This window comes from Salmo salar, chromosome ssa01 (assembly GCF_905237065.1).
Source record: "Salmo salar chromosome ssa01, Ssal_v3.1, whole genome shotgun sequence".
NCBI lineage: Eukaryota > Metazoa > Chordata > Actinopteri > Salmoniformes > Salmonidae > Salmo > Salmo salar.
The window spans coordinates 125201170-125220623 of NC_059442.1; the positions used below are offsets into that span (position 1 = coordinate 125201170).

Consider the following 19454-nt stretch of genomic DNA (forward strand, 5'->3'; position numbering starts at 1 on the left):
GAATTTAACAGAGGGAAAAAATCATTACCTTTCAGCACCACAGAGTTGTAGCATGTATAGCGAAATCAATTATTGCTCAAGGACTGAACCCTGTGGGACCCCGTAGTTACCTTAGTGTTCTGAAAGTTCTTCATCACAAAAACATGTCACCTGTTATGTATGTGGTATGAACATGAGTTGCTCAGATAAACATATGGAACTAAACCCACATAAAACCCACCTACACACGCACTACCATACCAACACACACACACACACACACACACACACACACACACACACACACACACACACACACACACACACACACACACACACACACACACACACACACACACACACACACACACACACACACACACACACACACACACACACACACACACACACACACACACACTCTCCATGGGTAACAATATTGATGATTGGGTTCTGGATCCTGATTGGCCTACTCTGATTGATCGATGTCCCAAGCAGCAGTAGAGCATGACAGAAATTTAAGTCAGGGTCTACTCTGTGTTGAACAATGCTCTAAATATATGTCGCCCAAACTTGAAAGAGACCGACGTTTCTTCTGTATTCCGTCTCTATCTCACATTCTCTCCAATTATCTCTCTCTCTCTCAGTATCTCCTTTTCAATCAGTGTCGCTCTCCCCAATTTGATATTTGTCTGTCTCTCCAATTCTATCTCTCTCTCTCTCTCTTTAATCGCTCTAACACTCGTATGTGCTGAGGGCTGCGATCCAACAGGCAGGGAACAAGACAAAGAGGTCACAGACACCACGTAGCACCAGAGGAACACTAGCATTTATTCAGCCATAGCAGTGTTATACAAGACAATGACGTCCCTTGTTTTATCGGATTCAGAAAGGAAAAAAAGAATTCAACAGTCCGTTGTACTGAGGGGACAAGAGACAGACAGACATCAGAGAGGATGTTGGTAATAAAACAAGACGGGCTGTCTAAAAGTGCATCTGTCATTAGCAGTTATACTATTTCACCCTTGTGAGGTAAAGCGTGTTGAGGTTCTGTTGTTGCCCAGTGAAACGTGTGGTGTAAAGGTGAAACCAATCCTGATGCTGTGCTCCAATGGAGAGACAAATGTCTAATAAGTGCTGGGAAACTGGTGCGGCGAAGCAAATCAATGAGTAATCATGATGTTGCTCTGATCTGAAGGAGGAGCACAAAAACAAAACCTGCAGTTTATTCAAATATCAAGTGTTCCAGTAGTCAGTCGACAACAACATAGACTGTCTGTAGAAAGAATGTCCAGTGACTCACCTAGCGTCCAGAGGGAGGGCAGTTCTCTGCAAACAACGAAGAGCACGACAATGTTGTGTTACACACTGTCTGCTTTCAGTCGTACAGCTTAGAGACGAGAAATGTAGGGACTGTGTGTGTCTGTGTGTGTGTCCATACTTAGGCTACTACCTGCAGGTGGTGGGGTCAGAATGGCATCCTTGGGAAATCCATGAGATGTGGCAAAGTCTCTAAATTTCTGAATCACTTCGGGCTTTACCTTCTGAGAACGACCTGCAGGCATACAGATGAATGGCAACGTTTAATGCAAGCTAATATGCATTTCAACAACTACAATGTACAGTCTCACTCCAGAATTAGACATTTATCCATGTTTTTCCAAATGTCAAATTTCAAAGTTGCTACAAACGTTACATCTCCATGTGTTTTTGACACTGAATTTACTCCTCGTGCTCAGCATTGTTTCATTTCTCCAAATGTCAATTTTTTAAATTGCTCCAAATTTTGAGGTATAGGGTTAAGGTTAAGGGTTAAGGTTTTGGATAGGGTTAAAACAATATGTTTAGGCACTCATTCAGAATGATTAAGGTAAGGGTTAAGGTTTGGAATAGGAAACGTTTTGTAATAAATACGAGAGTCCACTACTGGAATTGAACACCTGACCTTCTGATCTGGAGCCATGAGATTACATCTATCTGAAGTTATGGGATTACGTGTGTCCACCACCCTGGTCCACAATGCCCTAGCAAAACCCAAGCCTACTTGATGGTAATAGCACTCACTGTTGCCAAAAGTGTCCGGTTTTAAAGGCATTTTCCTCAGGACATGACTAGACGTCCAATTTCAAATGTGCCTGATTTATGAGCATATTGCCCCATTCTAAGCCTATGTAACAGAGATGGTTAGGTGAACCTTGCCCTCCAGTCTTTGCGATAAGCTAACAATAAGCTAACTTAAATTATCTTCAAACTTCACATAGAGACATACAAAAGAGTTCTTCTGACACTGGGTAAGTAGAAATAAATTGTATTTTGGCGCATGAGAGACCCTGGTTTAAACCTGGTCAGTCACACCTCTACCTGAAGAGCAGACTTACCATAGAGGGCCACCTGTGTGTACTCTCTGTCCATCTTCTTGTGCTTCAGGACCAGTGCATACTCATTATAGTTGGTCTCCACTACTGTGATGTCCTTTACTTTGTTATGGCCTTGAAAAACACAAATATATTTTCTCATTATTTTCAACAACAAAAAAAGAAGACTTTACAATACCAACGCAAAGACCACCGACTCTGTACAGCAGGGCTCCCCAACTACATTCAGCCATGGGACGATTTTGTCTGGAGCGGATGGTCGGGGGGGGGACGACGACGACGACATAATTACTGGTTTGTTATTGAGATGCACAACATTAGTGCTGGCAGGCAGACGACTCACGGGTGCTGAAATAGGTGAAGGCGCCAGGTATCGCTGTCTTCTCATACGTGTAAAGCTTACTGCGGCAACCTGATGATCTTCACACAAGCAAAAAAGAACATATGATATGAATGGGCATGCCCCTTTTTAGTACATCTTCAATGCCCTGACCAGGATGTCAGTCCTGTAGTTATTTTTGCCAGAATGCCAATGTCCATTCTAGTGTTGTATTTAATGATGTGTTCCTGCCCACCTCTGGGTCCACATGGTGAGGTTGACGTTGCCGTTGGTCTGTGGATTCAGGATGCCCATGGACACTCTCAGCTTGTCTCTGTATAGGGCAGTAAACCCTGGGGAGTCATACGCCAAGCCCACACGGTACCACTTCCCTGCAAACTGAATACACAGAGAGAGAGAGAGAGAGTAGAAACCATAGAGAAACCTAGATATAGAGATAATACAGACTGACAGAGAAGGTAGAACGGTTACTATATATGTAGGAAGTGAAGTGGTACTGCCCACACAGTACCACTTCCCTGCAAACTGAACACATAGACAGAGTCAAACCCACAAGTCAGCCTATCAGAGTGGCTGTACCAGAGCCCTACCTAAGCCTGGGGAGTCATACGCCAGGCCCACACAGTACCACTTCCCTGCAAACCGAACACATAGACAGAGTCAAACCCACAAGTCAGCCTATCAGAGTGGCTGTACCAGAGCCCTACCTAAGCCTGGGGAGTCATACGCCAGGCCCACACAGTACCACTTCCCTGCAAACCGAACACATAGACAGAGTCAAACCCACAAGTCAGCCTATCAGAGTGGCTGTACCAGAGCCCTACCTAAGCCTGGGGAGTCATACGCCAGGCCCACACAGTACCACTTCCTGCAAACCGAACACATAGACAGAGTCAAACCCACAAGTCAGCCTATCAGAGTGGCTGTACCAGAGCCCTACCTAAGCCTGGGGAGTCATACGCCAGGCCCACACAGTACCACTTCCCTGCAAACCGAACACATAGACAGAGTCAAACCCACAAGTCAGCCTATCAGAGTGGCTGTACCAGAGCCCTACCTAAGCCTGGGGAGTCATACACCAGGCCAACGCGCAGACAGTACTGTTTGTATTGTTTGCTGATTTTGTGATCAAGGGCTCCCTTACAAAAGAGACATGGGTCTCAATGGGACTTCCCTGCCTAAATACAGGTTCAATAGATAAAAAACACACAGAGGGAGTCAAACCCACTGGAGTTGCTCTATCAGAGCTACTCTATAAGAGTAACCCTACCCAGTCATACGGCATTTAGTGCAAACTGAACATAACATACAGACAGTAGGCTACACATAGGGAGTCAAACCTGTCTGAAGAATACATGGATGGAATAGTATATGTACAGCAGTAGTTGAATAGGATGGCCTTGACTAGAATACAGTATATAAATACGAAATGGGTAAAACAATATGTAAACATTCTTAAAGTGACCAGTATCGCATTATTAAAGTGACCAGTGTTCCATGTCTATGTATATAGGCCAGCAGCAATTTTACCTACTCTGCGTCTCACAAGACCATCGGACAGATCTCTACCGGTCTAATGTTTTAAAGTAATGATGGACTGTTGTTTCACTTTGTTTATTTGAGCTGTTCTTGCCATAATATTGACTTGGTCTTTTACCAAATAGGGCTATCTCGGGTATACCACCCCTACCTTGTCACAACACAATTGATTGGCTCAAACGCATTAAAAATGAAAGAAATTCCACAAATTAACTTTTAACAAGGCACACCTGTTAATTGAAATGCATTCCAGGTGACTACCTCATGAAGCTGGTTGAGGGAATGCCAAGAGTGTGCAAAGCTGTCATCGAGGAAAAGGGTGGCTACTTTGAAGAATCTCAGATATAAAATCTATTTTGAGTTGTTAAACACTTTTTTGGTTACTACATTATTCCATATGTGTTAATATTTTAGTTTTGATGTCTTCACTATTATTCTACAATGTAGAAAATAGTAAAAATAAAGAAAACCCCTTCAATGAGTAGGTGAGTCCAAACGTTTGACTAGTACTGTAGATAATTATCTAATAAGGAAGTTAGTTCTATATCTGTGTCTGTCCATGGGCCATGGGCCGAGGGAACTTAGCGTGCATTGCTAGTCATTCTATCTATTTTGCAACCCTGCTGTCTGCCTGACCTTTGACCCTGGCACTGTTTGCTTTGGGTTCAGCCTCAGCCTCTGTCCTAATGCGGTCCCGTCCCGACCACACAGATATAACGTTCCGTTCCCTATCAGACAGCCAATGAGTACTGAACATGTGGGGTCGGGGAACATATCTATGACTTATTTAAATAACACACTCATGGACTAGAGGTCGAGGTTAAAGAGAAACTGCCCCTAAAAAACAACTTCTCATTTAGAAAACAGCCTATGTGGCATTGATATGAGTCAAACATTTATTCCACTGTCAAAATTGAGTATAACGTGTAAATAGGATAATTTTGGTCATAAATTCAGTGTTGTCAAAAACAGTTTTGTGAGATTTGTGGTCGGGGTTGAATCACAACATAAATGAAGGTTGGGTTTGTTTCAATCCTGCCCACAAGCCCACAGCTGGCAGCACACAAGTAATCATCAATTCGGAGTGCAGCTGCACACAACCAGACTGTAATGCCTGTGGAACAATATGTAAATAATCCAATAGCTCCAAATTTCAATGACTTAAAACCTCAAACCAATTATAAATTGTAGAAATTAATATACACATTTTGAAAGCATTTAATGAGAAAACTCAAAGCTGTGCATCATGAAAATATTGACACATTTATATTTTGTAATTTATTGACGGCACCTAACAAGCCCCGTATATAGGCTATCCAAAGTCAAACCAATTTTGCCACGCTCGCACACCAGCCGGCTGAAGCTAATTGGCTAAATAATTTGGAAAACTCTTCCCACCTGCGAACACACACGAGACACCACATCAAACCACACCCTGAAAGCAACTCATGTTTTAATTCAGTCATGACCGCTAGCATTTCTTAATTAACCAAATCTAAAACAATGCCAAATCAGGAAGTGCAGTTGCCCTTTAAAGTTATGCGTCACCTTATGAAAAACCAATACAACAGTATACCTAGACGGTTTACTATTGCCCTCTAAAAATGTGCTTAATTATTTCCCACAAAGATTAGATTACCCAGCTAGTGTGATGTGAAATGTCTTGTGGAAGCAGAGCAGGCCCTTCACTGATGCACCCTGGGTAATTAAAGCAAGCAGTTGAAAGAAGGAAGCAGCATGGACTCTGACATTGCTCCTTCTGATATTGCTCCTTCTGATATTTCTTGTTTCTTTTTGTTGTTGTTGATTATTTGTGTATTAGTATTGTACTGTTAGTTATTTACTGCTCTGCTGGAGATAGAAACACCGGTGTTTCCCTGCACCTGCTTTAACATTGTGCTCTGTGTATGCAATAAATAAACTTTGATTTGATTTGAGTCTGGTCTCACCCTCTGCAGGTCAAAGTCTCTCTGAGGCTGCACGTCTCCATGGACACCCATCAAACACACCATCGCCGTGGCCATTGTCACAAAGGTGATCCTCATGGTTGGTTGCAGAGGAAGAGAAGGAAAGAGAGAGAGGAGGAGAGAAAGACAAGTACCCTGTTCTGGAACCAAACTGAACTGTAAATGTGTGAAAAGCTGGACTGGAGCTGGACTACAGTGGCAATGGCAATTTTTTTTCCTTAAGTCCGCCCATTATTTGCCCAGCCAATCATTGATCAGAAGCTGAAGACACTGCTCAGCTGCAGCAGGCAGAGAGGGAATGATGCCGCGTTCACGTGCTAGTCGGAACTAGAAAACTCAGACATTTCAGACTTGCTAACCGGTTGTAGTTATAAACGTGTCGCATTCAACCAGTTAGCAAGTTGGACATTTATGAGTTTCCTAGTTCCGACAAGCACGTGAACGCGGAATGACAGACAAGTTGGCTCCTGAATCCTTGGTGAGCATTCCTGAAGGCCATTGAATTCCTGAATTCCTGGCAGGACAGAGGAGTGCCTCAAATACCATCCTTCAAATACATCAGTTAAAGTATTCAGACAAGGGGCATTTGTGCTTTTTTAACAATTATTCAATTCACTGTCTGTCATTTTACCAACCAAGAAGCCTTTGTTTTTAACTCATACATTGAGTCATACATTGGGAAACACTCAGAAGAGCAAAATGTAATTTTATAATATTAAAGAAAAACAAAAAAGACAACAATTTAAAGGTCCAAAGCAACCATTTTGTATCTCAATATCAAATAATTTCTGGGTGACAATTAAGTACTTTACTGTGATTGTTTTCAAATAAAATGGTCACAAAGAAACAAAAGTAGCTTCTTAGCAAAGAGACATTTCTCAAGCTAGGACGGTCTGTGGGTGTTCTGAGGGGGGATGGAAAAACTGAAAACTAGCTGCTATTGGCAGAGAGGTTTAGAACTCTCTTTTTTATTTGTCTATTAACTCATTTACCACCTGGTAATATCACCAGGCAGGCCAAAACTCCATCTCACCAAAACAGGCAGAAATTTCAGGCGTTCTTTTCAAACAGCTCTTACACTATCAGGGCATTATCAGAATTTTCACAATTTCACTGTATTATTCCAACCTCATAGTGTAGATATATACAGTATATAACACACAGGACAATCACTTTTTTGACTGCACTGGGCCTTTAAATAATTTGTATTATTATTGATTCACCATTGACAATGTCTTTGTTTGCATGCTTCACAGCCAGACAGTACTACATACAGTGGCAAGAAAAGTATGTGAACCCTTTGGAATTACCTGGATTTCTGCATTAATTGGTTATCAAATTTGATCCAATCTTCATCTAAGTCACAACAATAGACAAACACAGTCTGCTTAAACTAATAACACACAAACAATTATACCTTTTCATGTCTGTATTGAACACACCGTGTAAACATTTACAGTGTAGGGTGGAAAAGTATGTGAACCCTTGGATTCAATAACTGGTTGACCCTCCTCTGGCAGCAATACACTCAACCAAACGTTTTCTGTAGTTGCGGATCAGACCTGCATAACGGTCAGGAGGAATTTTGGACCATTCATCTTTACAAAACTGTTTCAGTTAAGCAATATTCTTAGGATGTCTGGTGTGAACCGCTCCCGAGGTCATGCCACAGCATCTCAATCGGATTAAGTTCAGGACTCTGACTGGGCCACTCCAGAAGGCATATTTTCTTCTGTTGAAGCCATTCTGTTGTTAATTTACTTCTGTGTTTTGGGTCGTTGTCTTGTTGCATCACCCAACTTCTGTTGAGCTTCAATTGGCGGACATTCTCCAGCAAAATGTCTTGATAAACTTGGGAATTTTTCATTTTTCTGTCGATGACAGCAAGCTGTCCAGGCCCTGAGGCAGCAAAGCAGCCTCAAACCATGATGCTCCCTCCACCATACTTTACAGTTGGGATGAGGTTTTGATATTGGTGTGCTGTGCTTTTTTTCTCCACACATAGTTCCTTCCAAACAACTTTTATCTGTCCACAGAATATTTTGCCAGAAGTTCTGTGGAACATCCAGGCGCTCTTTTGCGAACTTCAAACGTTTAGCAATGTTTTTTTTAAATGTTTTTTCTTCTTCCGTGGTGTCCTCCCATGAACACCATTATTGTTTAGTGCTTTACGTATCGTAGACTCGTCAACAGAGATGTTAGCATGTTCCAGAGATTTCTGTAAGTCTTTATCTGACACTTTAGGATTCCTCTTAAACTCCTTGAGCATTCTGCTCTTGCAGTCATCTTTGCAGGATGGCCATTCCTAGGTAGAGTAGCAACAGTGTTGAACTTTCTCTATTTATAGACAATTTGTCTTACTGTGGACTGATGAACATCAAGGCTTTTAGAGATATTTTGTAACCCTTTCCAGCATTGTAGAATAATAGTGAATACATCAGAACTATGAAATAACCCACAAGAAACCATGTAGTAACCAAAAAAGTGTTAAACAAATCAAAATATATTTTATATTTGAGATTCTTCAAAGTAGCCACCCTTTCCCTTGGTGACAGTTTTGCACATTCTTGGCATTCTCTCAACTAGCTTCACCTGGAATGCTTTTCCAACAGTCTTGAAGGAGTTCCCACATACAGAACCAGTCAAAAGACTGGACACACCTACTCATTCCAGGGTTTTTCTTTATTCTTACTATTTTCTACATTCTAGAATAATAGTGAAGACATCAAAACTATGAAATAGCAAATATGGAATCATGTAGTAATACAAAAAATATATTTGGGATTTGAGGTTCTTCAAAGTTGCCACCTATTGCCAGCTTTGCACACTCTTGGCAATCTCTCAACCAGCTTCATGAGGTAGTCACCTGGAATGCATTACAATTAACAGGTGTGCCTTGTTAAAAATGTAATTGTGGAATTTCTTTTCTTCTTAATGCATTTGAGACAATCAGTTGTGTTGTGACAAGGTAGGGTTAGTATACAGAAGATAGCTCTATTTGGTAAAAGACCAAGTCAATATTATGGCAAGAACAGCTCAAATACGCAAAGAGAAACGACAGTGGAAAATGGCAAGAACATTGAAAGTTCCTTCAAGTGCAGTCACAAAAACCATCAAGTACTATGATGAAACTGGCTCTCATGAGGACCGCCACAGGACCCAGGGTTACCTCTGCGGCAGAGGATAAGTTCATTAGAGTTACCAGCCTCAGAAATTGCACCCCAAATAAATGCTTCACAGAGTTCAAGTAACAGACACATTTCAACATCAACTGTTCAGAGGAGACTGTTTGAATCAGGCCTTCATGGTTAAATTACTGCAAAGAAACCACTACTAAAGGACACCAATAATAAGAAGAGACTTGCTTGGGCCAAGAAACACGAGCAATGGACATTAGACCGGTGGAAATCTGTCCTTTGGTCTGAAGAGTCCAAATTTGAGATTGTTGGTTCCAACCACAGTGTGTGTTTGTGAGACGCAGAGTAGGTGAACGGATGATCTCCGCATGTGTGGTTCCCACCGTGAAGCATGGAGGAGGAGGTGTGATGGTGTGGGGGTGCTTTGCTTGTGACACTGCTTTGCTGGTGACACTTAACCAGCATGGCTATCACAGGATTCTGCAACGATACACCATCACATATCGTTTGAGTTTAGTAAGACTATCATCTGTTTTTCAACAGGACAATGACTCAACACACATCCAGGCTGTGTAAGGGCTTTTTGACCAAGAAGGAGAGTGACGTAGTGCTGCATCAGATGACCTGGCCTCCACAATCACCCGACCTCAACCCAATTGAGATGGTTTGGGATGAGTTGGACCGCAGAGCGAAGGAAAAGCAGCCAACATTGTCCTGTTGAAAAACAAGTCTCAAACAAGTGTTTAACACTTTTTTGGTTACTACATGATTCCATATGTGTTATTTCCTAGTTTTGATGTCTTTACTATTATTCTACAATGTAGAAAATAGAAAAATAAAGAAAAACCCTTGAATTAGTAGGTTTGTCCAATCTTTTGACTGGTGCTGTATGTGTGGGTGTGTGGGTAGAGTCCAGTGTGTGTAAATAGAGTCAGTGCAAAAAAGGGTCAATGCAGGTACTCTGGGTAGCCATTTGACTAGCTATTTAACGGTCTTGTTTAGCAGTCTTGTGGCTTGTTCAGGGTCCTGTTGGTTCCAGACCTGGTGCACTGGTACCCTTGCCGTGTGGTAGCAGAGAGAACAGTCAATGGCTTGGGTGGCTGCAGTCTTTGACAATCTTTTGTGCTTTCCTCTGACCCCTGGCATAGAGAGAGGTCCTGGATAGCAGGGAGCTCGACCCCAGTGATGTACTGGGCCGTACTCACCACCCTCTGTAGCGCCTTGCAATCGAGTGGTTTCAGTTTTCGTACCAAGCGATGATGCGAACAGTCAAGATGCGCTCAATGGTGCAGCTGTATAACTTTTTGAAGATCTGAAGGCCCATGCCAAATCTTTTCAGCCCCCTGAGGGGGAAGAGGAGCTACTGTGCCCTCTTCACAACTGTGTGGGTGTGTGTGGTGGACCATGTTAATTCCTTGGTGATGTGGACACAGAGGAACTTGAAGCTCTCGACCTGCTACACTACAGCCCCATCGATGTGGATGGGGGCGTGCTCGCCCCTCCATTTCCTGTAGCCCACGACCAGCTCCTTTGTCTTGCTGACGTTGAGGAAGAGGTTGTTGTCCTGGCAACACACTGCCAGGTCTCTGAACTCCTCCCTGTAGGCTACCTCATCGTCGTTGGTAATCAGTCCTAACACCGTTGTGTCGTCAGCTAACTTGATAATGATAAATAAAAAGTGCATCATGTGGCTAGGTCGGTGAGAAGAAGGGGTTACTATTATTACTTATACAATGGCATTGTTGAATACTCGTTTCTGATTGGCTTGAAGGGAATTCTAGAGCATGCATTATTTCCCTATAACGCACAGTATATTTGCACAGTAGAATTCAGTGGCTATAGTTCTTGCATGTTCTATGTTTGAGCTGCATTTGAAAGCAAAAGTCAAATTGAAAACATTATTGGCATTGTTGAATTTGATTTTCATAATAGCATGCTAGGACTGATGGTTTGGTTAGCTTAACTAGCAAGTCTGTTTGTTTGGTTACTGTCACTATGTAGCAAGCTTGTTAGCTACTTCAGTGGATGTTTAACACATTTCTACCTGCAAATGAACACATTTCTAGCTGTAAATTAGTTAAATTATAGCCATGGTATAAAAGGGACAATCAGCTCGGGGCTCTATGTGTTCCTTGGAAAATAAAGCAACTCCGTGGAAGGTCAATTCCACTCCGAAAGTTGTGTCGTGGAACACACCTTCCACGTGGTTCATTATTTTCCAGAGAACGCATAGCCCCTCGTTGATTATCCCTTCCTAAACTGGAGTGATCCTTTCTGAGACTAGAGAGATACAGAATTATGCCCCAATCAATCATCAGATTGGAGAGAGGTGTTTTGCTCTCCACACACAATACACATTACCCCATAATAGGTTTAAATGTCTGACGCATTTCTCTTGACAGATCAATGGCTAGAGTACATTGAGAAAACAAGGAGACATAGAGAGAAACTCAATTGCATACTCCTAGCATCCGCTCTCCTCGCCTCCTTCTCAAAACCCATTGGATGAGAAAGCCAGAGGTTCCGCCCCTCTGACCTTCTCCTCCAATGGGTTTTGAGAATGAGGCAAGTAGAGAGGATGCGAGGAGTATGCAATTGAGATTCTCCCAGAAATCACACAGCATATTCATTGCAGGTTTCTAGTTCTACATTCTACTTCCTTTTCTCGGTAGCATCGGGGTTTCATGATTGGCTCATGCATACCATATAACATGGTATAGACCATTATTTACTGGCTATTTGAGACTCTTCACTTCATTGAGCATACGCTGAGGACAGTGCTCAGCTGCAGCAGGTAGAGAGGGAACGATAGACAAGTTGGTTCCTGAATCCTTGTGGAGCATTCCTGAAGGACATGGAGTTCCTGAAAATTCTTTATTACAATTCTGAGAGGAGAGCAAAGAAGACCAAACTTCAAATACATCAGTCGTAGGATTCAGACCGATAAAGGGACATTTGTGCTTTTTTAAACAATTATTCAATTCACTGTTTGTCCTTTTACCAACCAAGAAGCCTTTGTTTTTGACTGAGTCATACACTGGGCAACACTGTCAGAAGAGCAAAATGTAATTTTACAATATTAAAGAAAAACAAAAGACAATTTAAATCCTATTTATTAATATTGATTCACCATTGCCAATATGTTTGTATGCATGATTTATAGCCAGCTAGTCTTTTATAGGCAAGAGGACATCAGCATCCTCACTACCCCATGATAGGTTTAGGTGTCTGATGCAGTTTTCTTGACAGATCAAGGGCTAGTGCATTGAGAAAACAAGAAAAATCTAAATATGGTTAACTGCATACTTGGAGTGTGTCTGAAAGTGGACATTGCAAAATAAGTGGATGGATCAATAGAGATGGGTGTAACATCAGTGGATGGATCAATAGAGATGGGTGTAACATCAGTGGATGGATCAATAGCGATGGGTGTAACATCAGTGGATGGATCAATAGAGATGGGTGTAACATCAGTGGATGGATCAATAGAGATGGGTGTAACATCAGTGGATGGATCAATAGCGATGGGTGTAACATCAGCACTCCATTATTGGTTCGACCAGCCATAGCCAGGTGTACCGCGGGTCAGCTTACATTGCAGGTTAAGAGAATTAACGTAGCAGGTTAGGATAATGAGGTTAAGGTTAGGAAAAGGGTTAGGGTTAGCTAAAATGCATAGCAGGTTAGGATAATTAACGTGACAGGTTCGGAGAATTAACGTGTCAGATTAGGAGAATGAGGTTAAGGTTAAGAAACGGATTAGGCTTAGCTAAAATGCTACAGTTGTCAACAATCGAGTCGTTGTGAGGCCAAATCAGCCCCGCAAAACAGTATTGAGTGGTAACAAACCTGCCCAATTAGCTGATTCACTTTCCATATACCCACTTCTGTTGATCCTCCCACTTCTGTTGATCCTCCCACTTCTGTTGATCCTCCCACTTCTGTTGATCCTCCCACTTCTGTTGATCCTCCCACTTCTGTTGATCCTCCCACTTCTGTTGATCCTCCCACTTCTGTTGATCCTCCCACTTCTGTTGATCCTCCCACTTCTGTTGATCCTCCCACTTCTGTTGATCCTCCCACTTCTGTTGATCCTCCCACTTCTGTTGATCCTCCCACTTCTGTTGATCCTCCCACTTCTGTTTACACGCCCATTTTCAGACACACTCCGTCTATGCAGTTACCCATGACTCCAAAAATCACCTAACATATTCAATGCAGGCTTCTAGTTCTACATCCTACTTCCTGTTTGTCAGTATCATCGGGTCTCATGATTGGCTCAAGCATACCATACAACTGATATGAACCAATCATAAAAAAGCAAGGTATAGAGCATTATTTATTTACCATTTGAGACTCTTCACTTCAACACAATATACAACCATGGTAAACAAAGTAAGTTTCCATTCATCAATCTGTTTTATTCATTATCCATCATCCCAGTACTATAGAAGAGCAATGCATTGATATTTCAACAATATATTTTATAAATAAATGAGACATTCTTTGATACAGTTTGTTAGTAGGACATAATAATAATGTTTACTCCTATGGAATGAGGGTTCACTGGTATGGTAGGCGGCAGCCAGGATGATTTTTCTGGGAAACAGCGCCTCCCTCTGGTTAAAGACCTGACCAACAACCCTGTCCCTCACACATTACAATACCTCCCATTGGTTTGTGACACATTTGCCCTGTCCAGAAACAACTCCTAGCCTCTTACCCCTCAGTGTGTAAGTTCTACACAACTTCCTAGGAGCTAGGAAGTTGTTGCTGGATATCACCAAACAGAGTAAACTGATAACCTCTGAGGTTATCAGGTTATCAGTATGTCTCTCTATTCAGTGTCACAGGAATAAGACAGCAGTACTAAAGATAACACTGAAATTGGGATGTGTGGGTACTAGGTAGGCCTGTTCTCTGTGCATGCCTGCCCACAAGGCTTTAGAAACAGTGGCATCAAAGTTACAGTGCAAAGCAACAGTATTGATGTAATGGCTTATAAAGTAAGCACGTGGCCATTATTCATACTAATCTCAAGTTTCCACATATTTTATTCTGCTGGGAACAGAGTAGTCTCGCTCACCAGACTCAGGGAACTCTGCACAGTTGTGAGATGAGACTGCTTGCTGTTTGGGGTTTTAGGCTGGGTTTCTCTACATCACTTTGTGACATCTGCTGATGTAAAAAGGGCTTTATAAATACATTTGATTGATTGATTGATTGATTGATTGATTGATTGACTGGGGACAGATTGACAAGAGACATATTGGAATGGAATGTAGTTCTAGTGGAATGTAGGACTAAACCTGTATCTTAAGCGGTTGTACCGTAGCTATCCAAACAATGCACTCTGATATTTCCATACTCTCCTTCGACTTTCATCTGTGTGTGTGTGTCACATTGTGACCAATGCAGGACAGGTATGAAAACAGAGAGGGCCTCCGCACAGCAGACTGTATAGAAGGGCTGGAGTTTGGCGCCCTCTAGTGGTCAGGGGCTGTCATAGGCGTGGGTGCTGGTCAACGGTCTAACAGGCAGGCAGACAAACTCGCAGAGCCTATTCACTCACTTCCAGAATACTGATACATTAAAGCTTTGATTTCACACACAGAAAATAACAGACATACAAACGCAACGCATAGCTCTGACACAGTCAATGCACATTCAAATAAGGAATAATTCATACTTAAAAAATGTAAATTTAAATTCCCCAAAAAAGGAAGTGGGAAACACATGTGGGGCAGACAGGAGGTGCATCTCAATAGTCTAAAATGGATCCCGCTCCTTGTCTCCTCTCCTTTAACACAACAACACAACAGGTTAGGTGAAAGCAATATGGCTATGGCTGTTTTTCACTTGTCTCCACTCCTTTCATATCAGTGCAGATGAAGGAAAGAAGACAAGGGAGGAAACCACTTAAGACTATTGCCCAATGCACATCCAGATTCCTCTGGGGCTGCCCAGTCATGCGCCACCTTGTGGTCATACTATCCTATGACACCCCAGGATCAAAAACATCAAAGCAGCATTCTCATATATAACCCCCAAAATGTATATATTCCTCTTTACAATATAATTGTTGGTCTAATTGTTTTCTTCTTCAAACATGTTTCCTCTTTAAACATTGTGAGCAACAAAACGATCATCAATAATAATAAATACACAAAATGATGGATAGAGCTGGAGAGCAAGGTCATCACTTCCTCTTCCTCATCATCCAAGGTGTGCACGTGTAAGACGACAGAGACACGCCAGACAGGAGACAAAGGGGAGGAACCTGGGATAGATAGCAAACTACGCTACCCATGATCCTCAGCTTTGTAGGAGAATCATTCTCCCCCGGTCTCCACCATCGATTTCACACAGACAGGATATTTGGCTTGCCAAACTGGCTCATGATTTGTTTGCTTGTTTTGAGAGGACATAGAGACAGAGCGTACACTGACACTCGGAGTGGAGACAGTAGTAGTGCATTATGTGCGCTGAGAAAATAACAGCATGACAGAAAATGTCTAGCCATAAGAGAAGCAAGGATCAAAACAGAAGTGTCTGGGTGGGGTGAGAGTGTGAGGTACTTGGTGGGAGACATGCCTTACGGGAGTGAGGGGGTGGGAATAACATGATGGAGAGTTGAATGAATAAGTAAGGATAGAGATTGAGGGAATAGGGTGCTACGGGACAGTAGGGAGAGAGGGAAGAGACTGAGGGGAGAGACTATGGGACAGAAGGGAGTAAGGGGTGAAGGAGTAGGGTGTTATGGGACAGGGCCTGTGAATCTGAGTTGGTAAACTCACAGTGAAGGCACAGTGCTCTGTTTGTGTTGATCATTCATGCTGCTAAGAAGATGAAACAAGAAAGAAGATGAACAAGCAACGATGATGACGAGAATGATCTTGACGATGATGACGAGAATGATCTTGACGATGATGACGAGAATGATCTTGACCTTTTCCTCTCAACTCTTTTCGATCGTTTGGTTTGCTGCACCAGAGTCTGAGAGAGCACCAGAATATTACTCTGCTCACATTAAATCCTCAACAACACCTCAACAGAGACAGACAGAAGTTGGTGCTTTTCAATTCAGCTCTCTCTTTGTCCGGCTTTAAAATATCCACTATGCCATAGCATTTAGGCCCAACCTGCACAATACTGACAGAAACCCTCCCCGTCTAATCAGAACATTCAGAAACAGAATCTTCTACACCAGATTTCGAACTTTCAGAATCCTGTTTGAAACTGTGAGAGTTATGTGTTCTAGTGGCTGGTGGTTGGTTGAAGAAGGGGAGGAGAACCCCGTAAGGAAGTGGGGGGAGGTCAGGAGAAAGCCGAGCGCAGTCGTGGACATAGCATAACATGATTAGCATTTTGATCCGCATTTTATTAGGAACTTGATGTTAAACATCATCGTTTCTTTTTAAATATGTTTAGACTACTCTACAAATTAAATATATTTGGTGTAATGCAGACATATTTCAATATTATAGACAGCTTCTTCTCAGATCACCTTATGGCTGGCTGATTATTGATCTGCCAATGCCGGATCCCAGTTTCAACCACATGTGAATCTCCCTCAAATGACATACAGCCTCTAGGCTTGCTGTACCGTATGTCTAACATGGATGGGTAGACCCCGCTCCACTAAAACCAATCTGTCATTTTGTGTCACAACAGAAGCCACTGGTCACTGACTGGGCATTGTGCAGGCTGGGCCTCAGATGGAGTGACCTCATCAACATTAGACAGACAAACTGACAGACCAATAGGAGTGCTTCCTTTGTTCAATTCACGTTCCTTCATTGTGCCATGTTCATGTTCCTCTAACTAGGTATTTTTTTAAAGATTTGGAGTAAGTTATTATGTTTTTGCATTCTGGAGACATGCCACATGCCCCTCTCAGCGAACAAGTTGTGTCCTTCCAGCGAGCGCTCCTCTTGGTCCAGGTCAGGTGAAGCTCTGGGGTGGGGGGGGTGAAGGGTCGGGGGAAGTGCCTCAGGGGTCAAAGGGAAAAGATCGCTCTAGGTGTATCATGGGATATGGTGTCAGATTGGCTTGTCATGTGTTCCAGATGAGACCCAGCTGCCTCTTTCTGGTTGCTGAGGTAACGACGGGCGTGGGCTTAGAGAGAGCAGAGAGGGGGGTTGTGGGAGTTAGAGTTTTTCTGGGGGGGAGGGAGAGTGACTTCAGGTATAGGGGTGTTTCTGTGTGTGTGTGTGTGGGGGGGGGTTAGGGATATTAGCTGGGGGGGAGGCAAAGAGTGACCAGATCTCACATTTACAGTTTCTGCTTCCCTGAGATGATGCTGCTGTAGAGCTCCTGGTGCAGCTCCACATAGCGCCCCCTGCTGGGGTCAAGGAAGTACAGTTTGTTTGACGTCATGCTTGGGTCAAAACCCTCCCGCCGCATCTCTGTCTTCTGGAACTTATAGGTGCCTGGAGGAGAAGAGTGAGGGTGAAGAGGAGAGATGGTAGTGCGGTAGAGAGGTGAATTAGAGACCAGGGGATGCTGCAGAAAGGAGGACGGCTCATCTCCCGAAGTGTGCACTCGTTCACTACTTCCCACAAATCTAAAAGCATTGGATTGCTGGAGGCATGGGCTAGTGGGAGTTTCCACCACATTTCTTATACCAGTAATTTCATTTCAAAGTGAACAAATGCACACTTTGGGAGGAAGGAGAGATCATTGGGACACAGCTCCAGACTGAACCCACCTGTCTTGTTGACCTCGTTGAGGAAGCGTAGGAAGACGGGTCGTGCGTATGGCGGCAGGGCTTTCTCCAGATCCTTCCCAAACTTTTCCAGGTCTGTAGACCTCTCTGGATCTGCTACGGCAGCCATCCCAGCCTTCCCCTCAGCTCCTGAGACAATGTAAAAACCCCAAAAGCTTTTATTGTTTTATGGTACGGTCATTTAATTAACCTTGATTTAACCAGGAAAGACCACTGAGGTCATACAACTCTTTTGAAAGGGCGACCTGTACATACAATTAGTGAAAGATCAAGTCATTCACAGCTGTTGTAACAGCCAAGAGACAGCTGGAATTGCCTTAGAGGAAAACATGCTTTAGTGATGACATCATGGGTCAAGCATTCCAAACCCTGTCTGCTGCTGCTCAGTGCTCACCGCCACCACATTACCGCCAGTAGGCTACACGGTCGGTCGGCGAAACTCACTCAAGCAGACAGACGTGACTAACAACATCCTTGAAAGCGCAAAGCAAAGCACACACCCTTGACCCGCCATTGGCAGTCACAGCACTGTAGTTCTTCCTCTTCTCCCGTCACCAGAACTGGGGAGAGTTTCACATAAGCTTTGAAGCTAACGCGGTACTTTATTTCACATGACGACTCAGTCCGACGCCACTCGTGGAACAGCAAAGTGTTTAATTTGACACATTTTGTTTGGCCACATACAGAAGAAACATCGACTGGCTGTGTGGCTGGGTTGTCCACAGAAAGCAAAAAAGTGCCAGGGTAGCTAACCTTTCTGTGGGGTAACCTTTCTGTGGGGAAACTATAATGCTCAAGAGGTGGGGGGAGGGTATGGGTTTTATGCAGTTGTTTGATGGGTTTTGATAACATGGATTAAAAAAAGAGCTGTGTTGACCTAGGATGGTCTAGCATCCTTAGGTCATATATAGTAGCAGGCTCAAGGGGGTGGGGTTTCCACGTCACCCAGTTCAATAGCCAAACACGCACACAAAGCACAACTAGAATACAAAATGGGGAATTTATTAGGGAGATTTGCATACTGTGGGAAAGTGGGGGAATTCAGCGACCAGTTCAGAGTCCACAATCCGCTCCATTCTCCAGGGGTAATCCTAAATCTCGGGTCCTCAGCCAAACCGGTTCAGTACACAGTGGGGGGTAATCAGACAGTCCAGGTCACAACGGTAATATAGATCGCTCGCACACACACACACACACACCTCTCCCTGTTTGTGCAGCCCGCTTCCTCTTTTATCCGCAAGCACTCCACGGCTTAATGATCCACAGGCTATACATTCCCCTCTCTCCCTGCCGCCTGCCACAGTATATATACTGTTTGGTTCTGAAAATATGAAATATACTTATTCATGTCACTGAGGGATTTAGATGAGATTTTAGTCATTTAGCAGA

The 19454-nt window shown here is 43.1% G+C and overlaps 2 protein-coding genes across 4 annotated transcripts in view; both read right to left on the reverse strand.

The window, feature by feature from the left end:
- Positions 1-786: 786 nt before the first annotated feature.
- ptgdsa (prostaglandin D2 synthase a) lies at positions 787-6419 on the reverse strand. 3 transcript variants are annotated; one of them, XM_014125596.2, is made up of 7 exons: positions 6183-6419; positions 2930-3072; positions 2698-2774; positions 2358-2468; positions 1433-1534; positions 1283-1308; positions 787-1171 (listed from the first exon to the last, which is right to left on the reverse strand). In XM_014125596.2, exons 1-6 carry the CDS (start codon positions 6276-6278, stop codon positions 1283-1285), a joined length of 555 nt encoding a protein of 184 aa, XP_013981071.1. In that variant the 5' UTR covers positions 6279-6419; the 3' UTR covers positions 787-1171. The 3 variants fall into 3 exon arrangements, 2 of the variants coding, with proteins under 2 accessions (XP_013981071.1, XP_013981062.1); XM_014125587.2 differs by having other exon boundaries at positions 1421-1534; XR_006757050.1 differs by having other exon boundaries at positions 1283-1534.
- A 7244-nt stretch (positions 6420-13663) lies between these two features.
- LOC106561537 (long-chain fatty acid transport protein 4) overlaps positions 13664-19454 on the reverse strand; it is a 32189-nt gene continuing 26398 nt past the window's right edge. The window contains exons 12-13 of the mRNA XM_014125609.2: positions 18048-18194; positions 13664-17769 (exon numbers count right to left, since the gene is read on the reverse strand). Of these exons, the coding sequence (XP_013981084.1) occupies positions 17612-17769; positions 18048-18194 (305 nt within the window). The 3' untranslated portion in view covers positions 13664-17611. The remainder of the gene's footprint in view (positions 17770-18047; positions 18195-19454) is intronic.